The sequence below is a fragment of the Azolla caroliniana genome, unplaced genomic scaffold (genome assembly GCF_043228905.1).
Source record: "Azolla caroliniana isolate FFs.n. ecotype wild unplaced genomic scaffold, voAzoCaro1.0.p SCAF_1, whole genome shotgun sequence".
Taxonomy (NCBI): Eukaryota; Viridiplantae; Streptophyta; class Polypodiopsida; order Salviniales; family Salviniaceae; genus Azolla; species Azolla caroliniana.
Genome location: NW_028230436.1, coordinates 1,349,935 through 1,368,557, shown reverse-complemented (window position 1 = coordinate 1,368,557; position 18,623 = coordinate 1,349,935). Strand labels below are relative to the sequence as shown.

The following is an 18,623-nucleotide window of genomic DNA, read 5'->3' as shown; positions in this document are numbered from 1 at the left end:
AGAAAACTTTCAGCGATCAAATTATTTATCGACATGCAAATTGTTTTAGTGTGAGACTTAGTGAATACATTCAAAAGAGAATGATAAATGAAATGTGTTAACACATACTTAGAATTTCTTGATGACCAATTGGCTCTCCCAATAGTGTGCGCGACAATAGAAAACACATAGGTTCGTGATGAGGATATATTGTCCTATAACAAAACCCACATCCCGTTGTGAACTAGTATGGTGTGAGGGTGAAAGTTTGAAACCTCGTTTGGCATGCATTAAAGAGCAAGACAAAATGGTTGCCTTAAAATTCTTTCATAAAGATGACATAAAGGAAAGTCTAATTCACCCTAATCAATGGTTAGTTATGTTGTATATAGGAGGGAAACGGAAGCAACAAGAAGATGTGAGGAGATAGCCCCTTTGTTCTTTCTTTCTCTCTCCTTGGTGGAAAACACTACAATTGTAGCACAACTCTTTGGTGTCCCTGTTACATGACTAGCGAACATGTTGAAACACCAATAAGCAAGACAAACACTCCACCAAGGAAACAATTTTGACTTGTACGAATAAACAAAACTCCCTTCAACTTTCATAAACATGCGTTAATTCCATGTCTACATTAAAAACAAAAACGGTGCACATATCCTAATTATGGCATAATCCCTAATATCTCAAAAATAGGAAAATGGACTCCATCACTGATTTCGTGTCGACATGTGTGAATTCTACATACACCCATTACCAAATAGAAAGGTTACAAAACTTGCCCAAATTGGAGAAATGTAACCCCAAACCTAATGAGGAATCAGACATTGTACAAAACGATGAATGTGATCTTCCACTTGGACAAATCAAAAGAAACTACTCTTTGTTGCTAGTCTATGTCTATTTAGATGTAATCCCAAAGGCAAACCCCCAATCAAAATAGTCTCCAAATAAACACCTTTGTTAGAAGTGATAATTTAGATGCTAACTACATTTCAAGATCTTCCGCATAATCCAAGTTACATATTTTCTATTCATGTTCGAGCTTAGGTGATAGTAATAGAATAGCTCAACAAATCAATGTCCAATATATTAGTAATCACTTGTAGAAAAGGTAAACAAAACTTGTGAATGTCAATCAACCCACGATTCCTCTGTTGTTGTTTGTATATGTAAAGAACTTACATCCATGTTATATTATTTAATTACTTCCAAATAAACCCATAATTGGGTGGGATGTGTAATAATTTTCACGCTTCAACAAACTCCAAAATTATCTAAGGTCAAGCCTCAACTCTCTCTCTCTAGTATTATGTATCGAGCATATATGTATAACTTTATAAGATATGCAACGTAGAGGTGAGAGTACTACAAGAAATGAAAGCGACAAGTGAATGTGTATGACCCTATTTTGCGTGGTAAATTTCAAGTGGAAACCTTCCATCGAGAGAAGGAACTTGGTTAACCACCTCTTTAAGACTTATACGCGGTGATTAGCACTTATATGGTCAATTATAATCCTTCTTCTCAACTATATCAATTGTTTCTATATTTCTACAAATGTCTTGGTTAACCACCACTTTAACACTTATATGCAATGATTAACACTAATATGGTTAATTATGATTATTTCTTCACTATTATATCAATTGTTTGAGCATTCATTATGTTGCATTTGTGCCCCTTTCCTCTTATGAGCATTTTTTTCCCTTGAAACTTTCCTCTTATGAGCATTTTTTTCCCTTGAAACTTTCCTCTTATGAGCATTTGGGGATACGATGAGTAATTATGGCTACTTGAGGTAATTTGGTGTTTCAACTTTCATATATACCAAAACAGCTTATTGATCTTTTTAAGAATTTTCTTCAATTACTTAAAAAAACACCAAACTTTAATATGTCATAATCGCAATGAGTAATATTGTGATTAGCATTGTAATGAGAGTGATTAACCATGAACTTACTATCATTTGCATTGTAATTAGTGTTAATGTAGTAAGTGTACTAAATTTGAATGAGTTCCAATGATTCAAAGATTTGCTTGGAAGTTTTTCAATATGTTTTTAAAATATCAACTATTTAACATGAAGGGTTTTATTGGATAGGTCATGGAGAGAAAAAAACATTGTCTTACAAATTTGCATTCTTGAAAATATCATCTTCTAATTAAGAAACTTTTCAAAAGAAAACATGCATAAATTAGAGAGAGAAGTTTTATTATCCTTAGTCTTTAGATGTGAAGCATGGCATATGGGACGAAAGTGAAGCAATGTTTTCATGCATTGTATGTGTATTTAGTAATACATTATTTTCACCATTTTATTTTATGAACATTGCAATTGAGAGTGTCACCATGACTAAGAGAGTATGGCATATAGGTATAGGTCATGGCAAAAAATGTGGGAAAGTAACCTTAAATGTGATTAACGATGGAGCATTGTGGTAGAGTGTGATGCTTGGACTCATAAAGTTGTTTGGTGTAGACCATGCGCAATTGATGAGTGTCATGACTTGTCACCAATGCACTGAAACCTTGTGTCAACCCAAAGGTAATACGAGCTAACTTGTATGGAGTTGCTTCGTAGTATGTACGGTTGGCAATGAAGGAGATAGGTTGTCGCATGGATGAATGGATGCAAAGACTAGCTACTTACGAGTTCATATTGTGGTGTGCATGTGCATGTGTTTATGTGCATCTCACAATATGACTCTTTTTTAAAAGATTGTGATATTTTACTCCTCAAATGAGGCACGCCTAAAAATGTCAAGCGTGAGTTTGTGCGTGAGACATATTGATAAATGATCTTCATGGGGCTTATGGGATAAACTTTCTCCATGTACCTTCATACCCAAAAAAGGACAACAAAATGCATTAAAGTATGGTTGGGTATACACGTGACACCATGTGTGAAGGATACATGTGACACCATGTGCATGCAATTCCTACATTTAGGATGGGATCTCAAGTCAACGCCACAAAAATTGTGTGTTTTGAAAACATATATTTAAATCATTTTTCGAGGAGAACATTGCCTCCATACATGCATGTAAAAGGTGCTAATCAAACTTTTGTAGGAAATTTAGAGTTATTTAATAAACAATTATAATAAGAAATTTAAGAGTTGATATATGAAGAGTTGCATTGAACATTTGTAAGTGACAAGTCATTTCGTATAACAAATTTGAGGTTGTTTTCATCGATATTGCAACAAGTCTTGAGAACCCAAAGGTGTGTCAAATCACAATGAGCAAATCATGATTCATATCCATTCATCAGCAAACTCATCATGAATGTACAATAACAACAAGCCACTTACATTTGTTGAGACAATACCAACATTTCAAAAAAAGGTTGGTTGATGGAAGAATGTGTGAATCATTTGTTTAATATTACAAGAGAGGGGATGCAAATTCAGTGATTTAGAGGTAGTTATTTGAATTTCATACATTGTGCCAATTTGGAGAAAAGACAATAAGTGGAATTTCAAATAAAAACATGTGATGGATTTTTGTAACAAATGGCCAGCACTTCGTCTTCTTTCTAAGCACATATATTTATGCACAAATTCTTATGCTTTTTACGAGGTAAAACATAGATTGTTCATTTTGGGGAAATGTGGTGCATATGTTATGGGTCTAAAATAGTGAATATATAAACTTTGATGGATAAGAACTACACCTTTGGAAAGTACATGTGGTGGGTGCAAGATAGAGATGATGTGGTGAACGATTGACAGAAACAAATGAAGTGGAGAAGTGTGTTGAATGACGTTGTATCAAATCATCATAAAGCTATGAGCATTCAACATGTAGGATGTATCCTATCTTTATCATAGGTCTAATACTTCTCGTATGATGGACACTTTTACTTCATAATGTTCTATCGTGCACTAAATATGATGTTATGAATATTAATATGAAATACTTCCATGGTGAAAACCAAGGATGATCACATTTTATCTTGCACACAATAGGTGCTGCAAATCACATCGTCATTTTTTAGCACTTTCTCCTTGCTAATGGTAGTGGCCACCACAAGCCTATTGTTTGAACCTTCCTTCAAGTTGAACTATTAATGCTTTAAATCGCGATAAAGATAAATTTATCCCCGTTTCATGTAAGGAACATACACATGATCATTTTTGGAACTTTGGCAATAATGATAATTTACATTTGGGATGGATTATGTTGCGACATGTTTCATCTATCGACTATTTTTGTGATAAAGTTAGTGGGCTAATTATTGATTGGATATACATTAGGACGACAATAGTTCCAGGATGTGAATTGTAATTTTAGAATGTCAAACATGCATATTTTAGTAAAATAGGACATTATGTTAGTGGTCATTATTTTGTCGTGGTGGACTATGGACGACTACAAAGTTGGCAAGCTTAAGTGTGGTATCACCATGCATGGGCAGATCTAGGCCCTCGTATACAAACAACATAGGAATGGTTACATACCAGATATTGGGGCGGGAAAATCCTACTGCATCACTCTTGTGGGTTTACTATGTGTTGGTGGTTTTGTGGAATTTATTAGAGAACAACCATTACTTTATGAGGAGAAAGCAGTGATTGCACGCCACAAGACTTGTCACTTGTATAATATTTGCAAGGATAATTTCATTGTGTTGTTGCTATAATGTGGCACGACATCTATCTCCATTGAAATTAAGTAATACTTGAGAGTTAAGCAATTGTGTAAGGCCTTGAGTATTTGGAGTTATTGCATCATTGAGGGGACATATTTGGTTAGGTCGTATTGCATATGAAAGGGGCTTCTATGTACTCTCAATTCCATCATAAGCATTAGCTCCTTCCTCATCAACGACCATCATATTTGATTGCAATCTACCACTATCAAAAACCTCGCTTGCAACCAATTAGATATATGGTTTCTTGATGCCACGACACATGTATATGACCTTCAATTTCAAAAGGGCTGGAAAAGGGCATACAATTCAAAACTAGTTATTATCATAGTGCATATGCATGTCACATGCATATGCCCTTAGCAGAGAAAATGTAAAGAGGGTATTGTGAAAGACATATGGACGATTAAGTAGCATGTTTACAACAATACCCAATCAAAGATTGCATACATGAACAAAACAATCTCGTGAACAAAATGAATGGTTACTTTTAACATCTCCAAACTGACTCATGAGATATTGTAAAGAGTGGACTAAAGTCTACAAGCACTAAAATAAATGGAAGAATATATCAATTTGATAGATTAGTTGATGTGGAAAGTTATCATACTTTGTCATGTTCCGTAATCTTAACCATTTAAGCTTACACGGTCAATTATGGCAAATAACAATGGTATTTAAAACTATGCCAAAGAGACTTAAATTAATTTTTCCAAATAGATGTCTAGCATTTTATCGAACACAACATTAGAATGACTATTGAATTTCCCAATTATAGAATGCACTTTTCCTATTAGTTTTTTTTCTAAGTTTGCATTTTGGTTTTTTCTTGAAATATTGGTCACAAAAGCATCATTTTGCAAAAGTGGGATACCTAAGTTCAGAACTTTGTAATGGTGATTATATTTGTTGAGATGCGTTGGGGGAAGGGGGGATTGGTTGGTGTTGCTTGTTGGGACATCATAATTTAAGCTCCCATGCATGGACCTACCATAACCTTTATTTCATTTAATAATGTAACATGAACATCATTTTTAATGTGATTGTTGGTCAGTGGCCAAGGAGCTTCCACATTGTCATCTACATAAATGCATCCTCCATGCTTGATAACATCTCATATTGTAGCACAATGATGTTATTAGAAATTAGATATGGTTCTTCTATCCCATTGGGTATCTTGTTAATTACTTTGTTTTTTTTTCCAAAAAAGATACCACATTAGTATTAGAAAACGCCATAAGGCTAAACATATAAGATATACCACAAATCCCGTATTTAAAAAAAAATTCTAACCATAGACTTAAATAAATACTTTGGTGTTGAGTAAAACCACTCCACCTTATCAACAAGTCGTCTAAAAAATATGTATACCTATGTCCCAGATGGCATGAAACTCCAAACGCTTAGGCTCCGCTTGGTGAGTATTACCTTTTATACTATCCAACAACCCTATGAGTTTATGCACAATCTTTATCCAAATTCCCGAAATTATTTGGGCATGTTTTTCAGTCACATTTTGAAATACCTTCAAACATCGAGCCTTCCAAATATACCAATTTGTAATACTACTTACCAATTGCCATATTTGAGGTTTATCAATTTGTATTTGTGGATTCAAAGGGATCAATTTTTTTTCCATCAAACCATGTCTCATCACAAAAGCATCTGCAACCTCCTCCTGTTCATATACAATAGGTTTATCATGTACCACCGCCCATAATATTGCACCCCATGTATACACTACTCTAGGATATACTAGAGTTAATAATTTTATGATTCGTTTCCATATGTCCAGAGCAAAACCACAACTCCACAAACAATGTTTAGCAGTCTCTATTACATTTGTATAGAAAGGGCACATCTTGTCTACCATAGTATGAACCATACGCACCATACGTGCATTCGCATTCGCGCAAGGAAAACACCCTCAAAGAATGATAAATACCATACGTTTGGATTAACTATTTATTATGAGGTAAATAAGCCTAAAAAATAAATAAAAAACATTTAAAAATTGAGAAAAAAACAAAAAAAAATCACAAGAATGTTTGAATAACATTCGCATTCGTTTTCCAACGTAGGAAAATGAATGTTATGCTAGACGAACACGAATTTTACGTATTATGTCTACATTTCCTTTTTGCCATCCATTAACTGGTATAACATTATGAACCAACAACCATTGAAAACAAGCAATTTTCCTACTAATCTTTATACCCCATAGCCATTTCCAAAATTGTTTGTGATGTTGTGGAGAATGTTCATTTCGTCTCCAAACAACATTTGCAATGGGTTCTTTCCATGATCTAGCACCTAATATTTTCCTACCAATCTTCACAGAATATTGAAAGAAAGGCATGTGTTTTGATGTTAATTACTTTGTTATTATGATGGTCATACTCTTAACACCGTTTGGCTCTCCAGTATACTAGCATAACTCATAATTAGTACAAGTAATACAACATATGAATGGGACCAAATACATCATGTGACTAGCATATTAAATTTCTCGTTTTCTACTTCAACAATTGATGTGCATCTCTGTTGTAAATTGGGGTTTGAGATTGTCAAAAGAAATTACCATCATCGTGTGCTATGAATGTCGAATAACATGTCGAACCACACCTTAACAAAGCAACAAAGTTCTCTAAATGCTTAAGTTCTTGAAAGCAATGTCTCATAGAGAGTGAGAGAAGTATGTAATGTCTTACAGAATTACACCTCTAAGTTTTTATCCACTTTCATGATGGTTTTGTAAAGTGCCATCGGGTTTCGTGAGAATGTATATGCATTAAATATACCATATGGTCATTGTGCCAAATATACTCAGATTAGATCTTAAAAGTCCACCAATAAATAAAGGTTAACTAAGTCGTACTAGAAATATCATGAAAATGAGGCTAATAATATTAAAGGTACATCCTCATTAAAACTTACTTGCAATATAGATGTAGCATACTAGCATATGTCAAGCACGAATTAACATTTTGGCTTGTTATTCCCGATACAACACCAAATTAAAAAAATCTTGGAGTTATCAATGATCAAACTTTGATCTACAACAAATACCAAAACATACCTTTTGTTCCAAACATAATATGATATTGTTGTTAACAAATTGTAAGCATATGCATCATTGGTTATTCATATGAAACATATGGTAGAGAAAACTTTTGAAATCTAAATATGTAGATATAAAGCTAACTCCTCAATGAAACTCCCATATGACCACAAGCGAGAGGATTCTTTAGGACGCGTTAACGTTCACATGCATTCTTTGCTTGGGTTGGATTCACACTATATGATATCTAATTATTTATGATTATCACAATGAGAAAATACATGCATTCATGATATTGTTGTTGATGTAAGTAGTTACGAGCATCACATCACGTTAACACCACAAGTTGAATGCTAGGAAGTGAGAGTAGAAGCCAAAACTCGATCCCATGAAAATATGTTGCAATATTCTTTAAAAATCATGTGCCATTCATTTTCAGGAGGACAAACATCATCCAACATCTACCTTCAAGATGATTGGAAAACAATATTAGAAAATGTTTATAAAATGCAACCTTGCCAATATATACCTAAAATTACAAATTTAGGACAATATGCATAAAGACGTGATTTTTTGGAATCAAAATACTCTTCGTTTTTTCTTGAAAATGCTCGCGTTTGGAAGCTTTGACAACTCATCTTGTGTTAGGGATTATAAATGAAAATATAAGTGAAGAAGATGATTTCAATCAAGCCTTCTCTAAATAAGCTTTACGCACAATATTCGTAAGTGTATATGCACAAAACATATACAATGACATTACAATAATAAGTACAAGAATAGAGGTGTGGCAACAACAATCATCATATGGACTTTTGTTGATTGCTCACAACTAGACAATTGAACCACAAGAGGAATTGCACAAGATTTCATCGTTGATGTTTTGAAATGTTTAATAAAAATTGATTCTCACATAGGCAAAAGATATCTAGGACTTTATAATGTCAATAAACTCCATAAGTAAACATGAGATGTTTGAGGGTTACGTATACATACTCTCCATAAAAGCATACATGATTGTTCTCTCATTGCCTTGTTAACTCATATTGGTTTCCATTAAAACCATACATGCGTGGAGATGATCACATGCAAAATGAGATTTTGCATGTTGTTTACTGCGCGAATATGGCTAACCATTTCCTTGTCTAGATGGACACTTGATCAATGTGGAGGCGACGTAGAGGATTACCTATATGTGATTGATACATGAAGTGAATGTGTGATGCACTGGAACATACAAGTTACAACAATAGAGATTTAATTGAAATAATCAGCAAGGTTTACTTGACCCAACCGAGGGTTGTTGGCGATATTCATTTGACGGATTGATCGGTGTGAGTGTGAAATGAATGGTAATAAATGGGTTATATGTGGGCAGGATGTATAGCATGTATGCGAACGATGGCACATGCAAGATGGGTTGGTAAAATCATAATGAGTTTAGTTGTGTGTTCTCATGAACCCAATGATGATGAGAATCAGGAGGAATGTATGAGAAGATTTGCAAGTCGATCAACTCAAATTAAAAATATAAAAACAGACTTTTGATTTTGTTTAGCAAAGAAAAATAAATAAATAAATATATAAAACATAAAAAAGTAAAGCAGAAGCAAAAAGAAAAGAAAAAACAGCCACTTTATTTAGTTGAAATATTCTTTTGCATTAAAAAAGATCTGATTTGCTGATAATTTAAGGTGGATGAGGATTTAAAAAATAACAAACAGTCAAATTTGATAAAAAAGAAGGGGCAAAAGATGAAAAGGAAAAGGAAAAAGAAGGAAGGAAAAAGAAAGAGGAGGAGGAGGAGGAAGAAGAAGAAGAAGAAGAAGAATGTGTGTGTGTGTGTAATGTATGGATATGTATGTATATGTATATCATATATGTATGGTATGTATGTATGTATATGTCCGATCTCCTTTCCCTTCATTTAATCCTTCCCCCAATCATACATATGTACAAACCACATACATACACATACATACCACATATATATACATACATACCATACCATACCATACATAATAGGTAGATAAGATAGCTTTCCCTTCCCTTCCCTTGTCCCTGTTTGTTATTGCTTTTCTTGCTTTTCTACGCCCCTACTCCGTTGCTTTTTGCGTTTCGAGGAGGAGAGAGAAAGCGCGCCTAGAGAGAGGAGATAGAGAGAGAGAGCGATGGTGGGGGACCACGAGAGAAACAGGGCGTCTCCTCTCTCTCTCTCTCTCTCTCCTGTTCCTGTTTAATGCTCGGATCCTCTCTCTCTCTCTCTCTCTCTCTCTCTCTCTGTCTTTCCTGCTTTCTGCTTGTGATGATCCTCTCTTCCTTCTTCTGCTGCAAAGTTTCCTTCTTCTGAAATCTTGAACTTTACCCTTCTCCTCCTCCTCCTCCTCCTCTCTCTCTCTCTCTCTCTCTCTCTCTCTCTCTCTCTCTCTCCTGCGTTCTTTCTTTCTTTTGACAGTGTATTCTTTCTTTTTTCCTTTCTTTCCTTTGCCCTAAATTCTCCTCCCCCAAACAGGTCCAAAGGAAAGTGAGTACAGACAGATCTCTTTCTCACCCTGCTCGAAAGGCTCCCAAGCAGCAGTCACAACAAACACATACACACACAGAGGAAAGCACAGACGCAAACGGATACAGGCAGACACAGAAAGACCAGGGAACAAACGTAGAGGAAAACAGAGACAAACAGAGCGAAAGAAAGAAAAAAAACAGAGTCTTCCATGTTTTCTCCTCAGAAGATGGGATGGCCTGGTTGGTCCCCAGCCTCCTCAGAGAGGAAGGACAAAGAGAAAGACAAAGAAAGAGAAAGAGAGAGAGAGAAGGCGAATCTTTCCACACCGGAGCCTCTTTCTCTTGTTCCTCCCCCTTTCAGCCCCGTGAAAGGTCTGGTCGAGAATAGGACCACGCAGAGCCTGATGGCCATGGTTTCCTCCCCCGCCGACAATGACAACGAACCCGAGATCTGGCGGAGATTCAGAGAAGCTGGGGCGCTTGACGAAATGTCGATTGAGAAAAAAGATCGTGCAGCCCTCATATCCCGACTCTCTGTCTTAGAAACTGAGGTTAGTTCTCCCTTCTCATTCAATTTGTAATGGATCTTAACTCCTTAGGCTAGCCTATGTTCGTTTATGTCTGGTTGGGTTCTCCATCTCTTCGAAGAAAACAAATATGACTTAGTGACATCCAATTGGATGCAAAGCTTTTCAGTTTTTCGTTGTGATTGTTGCTGTAAGACTGTAGGCGGTGTAAGATGTGAAACTAAAGCCTTGCACCAGTTTCTTCTGTGAAGAACAATGATTTAGAGACCATTTTTGATTTAACTTCAATTTTTCGTTTTTGTTGTAAGGTTCAACATTTCGATTCTAATCAACAAGCAAATCCATTCCTTACGTTAGTTTTATTCAGTTAACATATTAATCAATGTTGTGAGGCAATGTTTTCTTTGCTAATTGGTCTCAAATCACCTTTCCCTGCATGCAACCAGAGGAAGTTCTGAGGAACACACTACAATGTGTATATGAATTTAATGGAAAACCTACGAAACTGGCACTGTTCACTTGGCAAGTTGAACTATGGATCAGTGTTTTTTGTGAATGCGTGCACCTCTTTCCTGGAAATTTGGTAGCATCATTTGAATTTTTCACACTGGGTTGATGTTTCTTGGATCACATGTGAATAGGGTGATTGTAAAGTTCAGAGGATACTACTGTGAGATTTCCCTTGATGTCGAAGCAATAGGTTGGTTCATTCTCTTTCACAGCAAGTAATATGCATTGCAAGTTAGCACGAACTACTGTTGCATCTGCTCCTCCAAATTTATTTGATTCGTAACAGGGCCGTAGATATTTCAGAGTCCATAGAAATGGCTCTCTTGAATAAGACTCTCAAGCTAGAGGATCCCTTACAGAATCCTATGTTTCTCAGACTCATTGCTCATATAAATTCTGTATATCCGGATGATTGGTTAAAAGGTCAATTGTAGCTAGGAATCGGCAATGGTTTGGTTTAGGCTTTACCAGTTTGGCTTTGATAAGCCAAACCAGTTAAGTCTAAACTGTTTTGGGGTTCTCAAACCTGAACCAAACCAAACCAAAATGATCCCTAAACCGGTTTGGGACAAAAAAAGCTTTAGAGGTGTGAAGAAACCCAAAAAACAGAACTAACTCTTCCTCCTACTCTTCTTCTCCTCCTCATAACTCCCACCCCCTCGGCCTTACCACTGATGAGTCGGAATTCAACTCCAAGTCCCACCTCCACGACTCCCTGGCGGTAGACTACTACGATTGGTCTGCTGACATCCACGAATCCCTTGCCTCCCACCACCCGAACCATGAGCCCCGAGGCTATGACGACCGCAAACAATGTCATAGCCTCCAAAGTTGACATGCTCCCCCACCCCCACCCCCATCCTCCTCATCTTCCTTTGTAGATTGCTACCGCCTGACCCTTGAGCACCTCCAATATAGTGAGCTCACAATGAGAGGATTGATGTAACCCTTCCCGGACCTCGATATGGCCATTCTCGATTGCGTGCCCTAGGTCCTGGTTCCAACTTGGAGAGAATTGGAACTAAGTTTTCACCTATATGTACAGAAAGAATGTATATAACAGCAAGGGGGTCCTTGTCATCGTTCACTAGGCAGGCTCCCTCTCCCTCTCTCCCTCCCTCCCTCGCTCAAGTCTGTGTGGAGACTCGTCACTCAAGTCGTTGCCTATGGCTTCCTGTCAATCTCTCGCTCAAGGTCTAACTTCTAACTTCTAACTGTCTAATTTCTAACTTTCTAAACCCTAATTATTAAATCACATAAAAGGCTTGAGCCGGTCTGGCAAGGCTCAGGCCAAGCCGAGCCGAGCTCAAACCGGTTACGTAGGCTCAGGCCTAAACCGAGTCGCTAAGCCACTAAACCATTTTAAACTGGTTTAGCTAAACAGTTTAGGCTTGAGCCGAGCTGTTGCCGATCCCTAATTGTAGATGGAGATTGTGAAGAGAATACTATGTTTGCATATTAATCGAGGGGTTCTCCATATTTCCCATAGAAGACCATTGGTCAGCAGTAGTTTAAGGCTTGCTGTTTAACTGTTGACCTTTTAAGGCTTGGAGAAAATCTGGATTGATATCTTAATGGTTTTTGGTGTCACAGCTTTATGACTATCAGTATAACATGGGACTTCTACTCATGGAGCGCAAGGAGTGGAATTTAAAAACTGAGAAGCTGAAGGCAGCAGCTCAGGAGGCTGAAGAAAATTGGAGGAAAGACTTGTCATTGCACATTCAAGCGGTTGCAGACTCTGAGAAACGAGAAGAGGGTTTAAAGAAAGCTCTTGCCATTGAAAAGCAATGTGTTTCTGATGTAAGCACTGTTACATTCTCATCTGGCCTCGTGTTTATTCTGTTGACATTTTGGATTATATATGTTTAATATATGTGGCAAATAAATAATGCAGCTGGAAAAAGCGTTGAAAGATATGAGGGCCGAATTGGCAGAGATGAAGGTCTCTTCAGAGAATAAGTTGAGTCAGGCGAGAGATATGGTTGCAGGGACAGAAGAGAAGACTTTACTTGCAGAATCAAAATTGCATGCAGCTGAGGCAGCACAGGCAGAGGCGAGAAGGCAAAATGGAGTTGCTGAGAGGAAGCTACAGGAAGTTGAAGCTCGAGAAGATGCCTTAAGGAGAGAGCGCATGGCCATACGCGCAGAGTAAGTAGTCGGTCTCTATTTTTAGTTTGGGAGGTTTGACCAAAATATCCCTCTGTGTTCAGAGAGAGAATGAGAGAAAAACGTGGAAAGAGAGAGGCTATTATGCAGGACCATTAGTGGTGTTTTGGGGAATTCGTAAAACAAGGGGGGTATTCAGTTAATTTCCCTTTTGAGTAAATTGAGTGTTGGGTGACTCTATACTATGAACGACTACATAAACTCTGTACACGATATTCAGGCAGGATGCGCATGAAGCAGAGCTCAACCGACAGAGGGCAACCTTACTTGATTGGGAGAAGAAACTCCAGGAAGGCCAAGATAGGTTGCTCATTGGTGAGAAGCTTCTCAATCAGAGAGAGGAGTTTGTCAACCAGAAAGACGAATCTTTTAAGAAGATAGATATGGATCTTCAAGATGCCAAAAAGCAGCTTGAGAAAGAAAAGTTGTCATTACAACAGGCTGAAACTGATTTAAGCGCTAAGCTTTCAAGCTTGACAATGAGGGAAGAGGTGATTCACATCTGATATATTTATTCCAGTATCAAACAAGGTTATCAACCTATTTATTTCTTTGTTCTTTTTTTGTGATTAGACTGCTATCAAGAGGGAGATCATAATTACTAAAAGGGAGCAAGAACTCCTGCTACTTCAGGAAAAGATTTCTAACAGAGAACGAGTAAGTCCATGTAGCTTTAACTTCTTCACCTTAACTTTCAACATGTTGGATTTTTTCTTCTCTCTAATGTCTCTAAAGACCTACCATTCTAGAAGCTACAGCAACCAACCTATCAAACCAAGATTTACTGAATCATATGTTGTGAACAATAGAATAATTGTGTGCTAGTTATATATTAAGTTGAGATTGGACATCAGTACCATGTATACCTAAGGGTTAGGGCTCTCTGTTGTGGCCACAAAAAGTCAGTATGGGCTGAAGGATAATAGCAGAGGATGTAAGTTGAAATTGTTTTATAAGATCGTAGCACTTGGTGAAGTAAGCATGCTATCTTAATAGGCAAATGATCCTTTTGCTTCTTTCATTATATATCTGGAGACTTGATGTACTATGGCCATCTTGGCACTACCCGAAGCACTGCTGTGAGAAATTGTAATTCAAAATCCTATTAAGATTAGTGGTGATAACAGTTATCCTATGTTTGAGGTAACTTCTCTTGGAAAAAAGGAAAACGGCCAATTAAGTGATCAAGAATTAAGAATATATGTTGATACCATCTTTGAGGAGCGTTTTCTGTTAATGTGTTCAAAATTCACGAACACAGTATTTGTCTTATCTTTATATGTAACACACTCTTCTTATTACCAGCTCCTTGAGCAACGTGAAGAGAATGTCAAGCAAACAGAAGCTCTTGTTTCAAGTGAAAGAGAAAGGGTCGAAGCTTTGGAGAACGCTCTGATTCTGAAAGAGGAAGCGTTGCCTCAACAACAAAAGGATCTGGTATTTTCTTCATCTTGGATTACTACACATTTGACCATACATGCATAAGCTAAATAGCATCTGGGAATCTATGGTGATGAACCTGCTCAAAATATATGCTAGAAAGTTCCTGGGGATTCTGAATTCACTCAATCATAATGGAAACTTTCTGATTGTCCTATCTTATGCAGATCGATTTGCAAAAGGCAGTGGATGAAGAAAAATTGAACCTTGTGGCTTTAAAAGAAGAGTGCAATGTATCTATGGAAGAGCTTGAGAGGCAGAAAGAGTTGTTTGCAAAGGAACATGCAGATCTTGATCAAAGAAAGGCAGCACTTCAGGAGCTAGAGAATGAGTTTCGGGTGAAAGAAGAGAAGCTCATGAAAAAAGAGCAGCAGTTGGAAAAGAAAGCAGAGAAGCAGAAGGAGAAAGATAAGGACCTAGAAGTGAGGACGAAGGCACTTAAAGACAGAGAACGTGTTTTAAAAGCTGAGGAGAAACAGCTTGAGGATGGGAAGAAGTTGTATGAGGAGGAGAAGGAAAGTTTGAACCAAGTTTTGTTGGAGATACAGAATGCAAAGACCCTTATGGAAGCAGAGAAACAGAAACTTGCTGCGGAAGAAGAGAAGCTGAGAGTGACAGAGGAGGAGAGGGAAGATCTACTTAAACTGCAGAAGTGCCTGAAGGAGGAAATTGATGATTGCAGGGCACAGAAGAAGTCCTTGGCATTGGAGGCAGAGGAATTGAAGAGGGAGAAAGAAAGGTTTGAGAAGGAGTGGGATATTCTTGATGAGAAGCGTGAGGAAGTGAACAAGGAGCTTTCCAAGACTGATGAAGAGGCACGGCGAGTTGCCAAATGGTTGCGTGATGAAGAATCAAGATTAAAAGAAGAGAAACAGAGTTTGAGGGAACAGATTCAAAGAGATTCTGAGGCTCTTCGTCTTGAGAAAGAAGATTTCACCCAAACCATGGAGAATGAGAGGGTTCAATGGTTTTCTTCAATAGAGAAAGAAAGGGAGATTCTTGTGAAGGACCTGAATTTAAAGAGAGAGGAGCTGGAAAGCAGCATTGAGAAGCGTGCAATGGAGGTTGAAAGGCAACGGAAGGAACTTGAAGTGAAGATGAAGAAAGAATCAGAGCGGGAGAAAGAGAAAATAGAGGAGATAAGGGCATTGGCTGAGAGAAAAATGGAGGAAGTCGAGCAAGAGAAAGTCAAGCTTGAGAAAGAAAGGGAAGAGGTTTCAAAGCTTCGGGAGGAGTGTGGTAGAGAGTGGTTGGAAATCAAGAAAGATATTGAAGAGTTGCAGGTGCAAAGGGAAAAACTCAAAGATCAGAGGGAGTCTTTGATCAAAGAGAGAGATGAAACTGTTCAGGAAGCCGAAAAACTAAGAAAGCTGAAAGAAGAGCAGAAACGAGGGGATAATTCAGTGGAAGCTTCACCGCTGACTGAAGTGATGGTTTCGACACCAAAGGTCAAGCAACTGGTGTCAACCTCAAAGCAAGAAGTTACCATTCCTCAAGATATTTCTACCCCAGTGGCAATTAATAATCAATCAACTCCAGAAAAGGCTACCCCTAGTCGCTTGTTGTGGTTACGAAAATGTGTATCAGGCCTATTTTCATCACCCGAAGGAAAGTCTGAACCATTTATCTTCAGAGCATCGGCTAAAGGAAAAGGTAGGGAGGGCAAAGTTACTCCTGATACTCCACCTGCAGCTGATGCAGGTAATATTCAACCACATGCTACACATTCAGGAGAGCAAGAATCTTCAAGCATGTCAAAATCAAGTCATGGCTTTATGGAGCATGATGATGATGGTAGGAGGAAGGTGAAAGCTAAAGGAAGTAAGAAAACTCATTCTACTCATGCTGTTGTGGAGGATGCAAAGGCTATACTGGAGTCCTTCTCTGATGAAAGAGGGGTAAGTGAGGGTGGTGGTGATGAAGAACTTTTGAAGACCATTGAAGATAGGGATGGGGAATTAGTAGGTCAAGCTGAGGAGCAAGAAATATATTCTAGGTCAAACAAGAAAAGTCGGAAACGCCATCATGAAAGTGAGATTGAGGACATAGAAACTGAATCTGATACCATAGTGAATGGAAAGAGGAAACGTCGTCAGAAGATTTCTGAAAGCAGTTTTGATACTGATGTTGGAAATGGGAAATCTGCAGCTAAGAGATACAATTTTAGGCGTTCTACCATGTAAGTTCCACATCTGTCATCTAGTTCTATGCTGCATGTTCGTTGGTAGTCTTTTCAAACAAAACATTATGATTTTCTGTTGAGGTTTCAAAGGAGAAGATGAATCCCTTCTTTCTTCCTAGGGACACATATTAACTAGTTGATTTATTGCTGTATTTCAGAACTAAATTGGGAGTGCCCAAGTCTTTAGGTGATCATCGCACACAAGCTGCAGCTTCCATGAAAGATGTTACTCTGCCAGAGTCTGATAATGTAAGTAATAGAAAACAGCACCACTATTCTAAAGGCTAATCTACACTCTTATGCTTTTATTCATTAGATTTAGATGAGTGATCTTGTATAATTGTTTATAAAAGCTCTTGCCAAAGAAGGAACTCTACCTACCAAGGAGTTAATGAGGGTTGTGTAATGTATGTTGGGTCTGTCAATTTATATGCTTGCATAAAGTTCGTTTGACCAAATTGAAATCCCAAGTGTCTTAGGTTTGTGTCTGTCAATCTGTATGCTTGCAGAAAGTCCTTTGAACAAATTAAAATTCCAAGTATAGCTTTCCTATTGTACACAAGTAGGTTAGAACAGTAAAATCAGTGCTCATTCCCATTTAAATGAAGGTTGGAAATCCATCTAAACGCAGCCTTTGGAATGTGCTATCAGGCTATGACGGTTGAGACACTTGTTCGATCTGCAAACTTCGAGAATCATGAAGGAGATTCACTTGAATTCGTGTTGGAAGAGCAAATGGTGGGTATGGTCATGATGAAAAGTGATAGGAATGGCGTCTTGCGTGGGGAAGATTCGGAGGGAGGAGAAACCTTCGATCAAGCTGAAGGTGAGGAAGGAGAGGTAAGTGAGGGCGAGGTGGTAGTTCTAGAGAATGTGGAAGAGGTGGTTGAAGAAGCAGAAGCAGAAGACACTACCTTCACAGACCAAGCTGCAGATTCAAATGAAGGAAATGTGAGCAACGCAGGGAGTGAAGAGGATGAAGATGATGGAGAGGATGACGGAGATGATGAGAATCGCACCTTGAAACAGAAGTGGTGGGATTACTTGGTAACATGATTAGTTAACTATATATATAATGAAGGCATGCTTCCAGATGTGTAGTCTTATTTGTTGCAGCTTCATTCATATAGCCAACAGTATTTAGTAAGTAGTGTATTTGTTTACTTCACAATTCCATACACATGGCCGACCAATTTGTTAATCATAGATGAGAGGCTTGTAAAGTATTGATTCCCTTTCAATGATAGGTAGGTAGTAGCTGTCTTTTTTTTGTTTGTAAAATGGTCTGCAATTTGAGGTGGCTTCTGTCTGTGCCCAATTCATTTCTTACCCAAGAATACTACTACAGCTACTATTTGTGGTGTTTCTGGAATCTCTCGTGCTCTCATATGTCAATTACTTGATGTGTTGTATTGTAAAACCGCCATTCTGAAATCTGTAGTTCTGGATGTGATTTGTCCATGGATTTCGTTATTCTTTGTTTCATTTTATTTCTTCTTCTGAATATCATATATTTGTCAATGAATGTTTCAAAAAGTCTTACTGAAATCGTTATGAAACAACTTGTTGTAATTCATTGTTTATGGAACGGTTG

General features: G+C 37.6%; 1 protein-coding gene across 1 annotated transcript; it reads left to right on the top strand.

Annotated features, from left to right (window-relative positions):
- Positions 1 to 10,354: 10,354 nt before the first annotated feature.
- LOC147868174 (uncharacterized) lies at positions 10,355 to 18,502 on the top strand. The gene is made up of 9 exons (XM_087316041.1): positions 10,355 to 10,752; positions 12,832 to 13,041; positions 13,136 to 13,389; positions 13,628 to 13,898; positions 13,981 to 14,064; positions 14,713 to 14,844; positions 15,015 to 17,026; positions 17,188 to 17,278; positions 17,681 to 18,502. Exons 1-9 carry the CDS (start codon positions 10,411 to 10,413, stop codon positions 18,083 to 18,085), a joined length of 3,801 nt encoding a protein of 1,266 aa, XP_087172167.1. The 5' UTR covers positions 10,355 to 10,410; the 3' UTR covers positions 18,086 to 18,502.
- The last annotated feature ends 121 nt before the right edge of the window (positions 18,503 to 18,623 follow it).